This window comes from Callorhinchus milii, unplaced genomic scaffold, assembly GCF_018977255.1.
Source record: "Callorhinchus milii isolate IMCB2004 unplaced genomic scaffold, IMCB_Cmil_1.0 Scaffold4, whole genome shotgun sequence".
Taxonomy (NCBI): Eukaryota; Metazoa; Chordata; class Chondrichthyes; order Chimaeriformes; family Callorhinchidae; genus Callorhinchus; species Callorhinchus milii.
Window position 1 is genome coordinate 52,384,224 of NW_024704745.1, and position 3,489 is coordinate 52,387,712.

Genomic DNA, 3,489 nt, shown 5'->3' on the forward strand with positions numbered 1-3,489 from the left:
AGCTGGCTAAACTCCAGCAGTAACCCAACGCTCACTTTGAGGTCCCTGAGCTTAGCTCTCGCCAACATGCAACTATTAGTATCCAGGATTAATTAAGCAGGTTGCATCTCTTGGGGAGAGAGTGCACACTCCATTCCAGGCAAGAGGGAAATTTCCATGCAATTGTGGAACTCTCGGTTTATTTGGGATTCTCTTAATCATAGCAACAGGTTTCCACATGTCAGAGAGTCAGCTATCCAACACAAACTTCTGCCAATTTCAGTAAATTAACATATAAAAAAATTAAGACGGCCTGAGGGGACAATAGTACAATAACTGCTCTACTGGGTAATATATTCAAGAAGGAAAGATGCAAACCAAAGTCTGCTCAATTCCAATACACATAATAGTTTCTTCTTAGCAGTTTGCATAGCTAGACTTGTTTGTTCCTTCCCTGACTCCAGGTGGAATGCTGCCAGATTTCCAAGCAATCTGGGTAGCAGCTAGTTTATCTCCTTTCATACTCTCAGTACTGTATCTCTCAGCTTGTCGGATTTATTCCTCACCTTCTGCATTTATACACAGTAACATCTCATTAACCACATTCCTCGCAGCTACAGGACAGGATGTATCGATAAGTAGCTGTCAGTCTTTTTCCATTCACGCAGCGCAAACGGACGGCTTTCAGTTTAGAGGCTTTAGGTTTGCAACATTGGCAGGTGAAGCTGAATGGGTGTTTGAGTACGGTGCTGAATGAGATGAGGGGTTCCGACTTGGAAGTGTGACCACAGCGTCCTTCGCAGCGAGAGAAAAGCACCATCTGAAAGAAATTCACATGCATTAGGAACATGAAACTGCAAGGAGCACACTCCTTTGGTCTCTGATGCACTGGGTCTCTAACACATGCAGAAAATCATCACCATGCTTAAGAGTATCCAAACCAGATTGAGAATTCCACATAGGTATGCCACAGACACATGGAAATTTTCTTGCATCTGGAACAAAATATACATTCTCTACCTGAAGAGCCAAGGATTGGCGACCCCAGACCCCAGTGTTTTGGAATAATGCTGGAGTTTAACCAGCAAATACTGTATAGCTTGCCATTAAGTGCACTTCTGGCAAACATCCCGCTGCTTATCCAACAAGAAGCACACTACCTGTTAGTGCTTTGGCTTGTAGGGTCAACAGGAGCCGAGTAAGAAGAATCCCTGATCCCAGTGGGGTCTGCCAGTCCAAATCTGGTCAATGAGCCAGCCTGGCTGGTCTGTCATTAGCATTGCTCTGGAGTACAGCGGGCCTACTTGGCACAGGAAACACGCTGCCAAGGCTGCCACAGAGAATTGAACTTGATTCCAATATCTCATTGCCAACTATGTCACCCTGGAGCCAATACAGCCTTAATAAGATTCCGCTTACCACCCCCACCCCCATGAGGATATAATAATAATAATCCTTGTATTTCATAGAGCGCTTTTCACATCTTCTTGACGTCTCAAAGCGCTTCACAGAATATGCTGTAAAGTGAATTGACCGTATATTTCTGGGTGAAACGCAGCAGCCAATTGCGCACAGCAGTGTCCCACAAACAGTCGTGGATTGAAAATGACCAATTTATTATTTTTTTAAATTTTTTTGGAGGGATTATTATTAAGCGTATGAAGTAAGGAAACTTGCCCAAGGTTTCGCCCTGCCTGGAATTGAACCCAGGTGTCTCGCTTGCAAGGCAACCGCTCTAACCACTGAGCTACAGGAGTCCATATTTCACTCCCCGGAGTGTCAAATTCACGAGACAGACAAAAATCAGAAATGATTAGGCAAATAAGTAGTATTGTTTAGACTCACTCTCTATTTACATGTTTGACTATGTTCAGAAACTCTAAATGGCAAATGGAAGATTTGAATCCTTGCAGTCATAATTAGTGCTCAGAAAGTTCGACTTCCATCGCTGCCTTTAGGCTTCTTTTCAGGAGCAAGAACTCTTGCTGATTTTTTCTCTTTAGCCCAGAGTTTCAGGCCAGTTGCAGTGTCCCAACTGCTGTCCTGACTGAGATCAGATAATTTTGCACAGAACAGGAATCTTTCTGCTCTAATCTGGCTGGTGTGGGTCACAAGATTACAAGAGAAGTTTGGATGTAGAAGGCCTTTCGGCCCATTTAATCTCATCCTTCAAGAATAACAACCTTACTGTCTTTACTGCAGAATCAAGCTGGTTTGTAAATGAGATACTAGTTGATGCACATACTCAATCAAACACTGAGAGCAGTGATACACAGATAATGTCTTAACATCACATGCACTTAACTTCTCGTCAAGGACAGAATTTAAGGGCATGTATTACAGCAATTTCTATCCAATTGATAACCTTTTCTTTCCTTAGATGTGGTTAGGAATACCAGAATTTTTTCTCATTATGTTTAATGTTTTGAGCTTTAACAAGGATTCTTTGTAATGACATGCAAATTATGTTTTATTTAATGAAGTATTTGTACAGAAACAGGAACACAAGTTGTTATTGTTTTAAATAATATAAATAAACCACGTTATTCATTCATTTTAAGAGACTATTAAGGTCTCATAGGGTAAAATAAATCATTCTGAGATCAAAACAACAACTATATTATTTAGGTTAGAGTCACTTACTTATTTAGAACACAACTTCACCCTAACTCAATAATGTGATATTTTGGCAGTAATTTGATGAGTAAAGAATCATTGCATTTTTTTATTATCAAAGCTTAGAAATATCTGGGACCCCAGTCCTAGTTATTCTTACCTTTGAATTGCACTTGTACGATGGATGACTGATAGTTTCCACAAAGTGGTGCCTCATGCATCTCTGAGGGTCCATGTTTATTATTGCCACTGCACTCCTGGTTTTACAATCTGTCATCTGCACCAATGCTAGCAGGGGGAACAGTGGCATCCAAATTGCCAACTGGGATTTCCCTCTAGAGCAGATGCCTCTCATTATTATCTCTGCTTGTGGAAATATGAGAGTACTTCAAAGCAGGGCAGCTGCTGGTCAATCAGACCCCACAACAGGAACTCAAGCCACAGCTTCTCACAAGAATTCACAACAATTTTGCATTCATTGAGTTATGTGAAACTGTTGATTTCACTGCACTCTGCAGCTTCACCACCTGCAATGTAAAATATAACAAGAACCAAACGTTACTATCACATAACTTGAGTTAATATTACATTGAAGTTCACGCTAAACAGGGAGCCAATGAAATATGTGGGATAGTACTTTATGAAGCAGTTCAAGCTCTTGAAAATATTATATAAAAAACACCCATGATGTTTTCAACCATGATGCCCATGACGTTTTCACAATAAACATTGTGTCAGCAGTTTATCCTTGTTTTTTTACAAATAATATTGTAAATAGTTGTGACAAATGTTACTGACAAACTGTTCTGGGGAATGCAACAGTTTTTCATGCAGAAAAGGAACACCAGTGCTCCAAGGTAAGACATAACTGCAGAAATTTGCCTTTATCGAATT

At 40.5% G+C, this 3,489-nt stretch overlaps 1 protein-coding gene across 1 annotated transcript; it reads right to left on the reverse strand.

Annotated features, from left to right (window-relative positions):
* LOC103183912 (norrin cystine knot growth factor NDP) lies at positions 1–2,944 on the reverse strand. The gene is made up of 2 exons (XM_007901667.2): positions 2,756–2,944; positions 1–799 (listed from the first exon to the last, which is right to left on the reverse strand). Exons 1-2 carry the CDS (start codon positions 2,903–2,905, stop codon positions 575–577), a joined length of 375 nt encoding a protein of 124 aa, XP_007899858.1. The 5' UTR covers positions 2,906–2,944; the 3' UTR covers positions 1–574.
* Positions 2,945–3,489: the final 545 nt, after the last annotated feature.

Excerpts from the sequence above, each read along its gene's own strand:
- LOC103183912 (XM_007901667.2), bottom strand. The coding sequence starts at position 2,905 with ATGCCACTGTTCCCCCTGCTAGCATTGGTGCAGATGACAGATTGTAAA. Across the intron at positions 800-2,755 it reads CGTACAAGTGCAATTCAAAG|ATGGTGCTTTTCTCTCGCTG; the intron begins GTAAGAATAACT and ends AATTTCTTTCAG.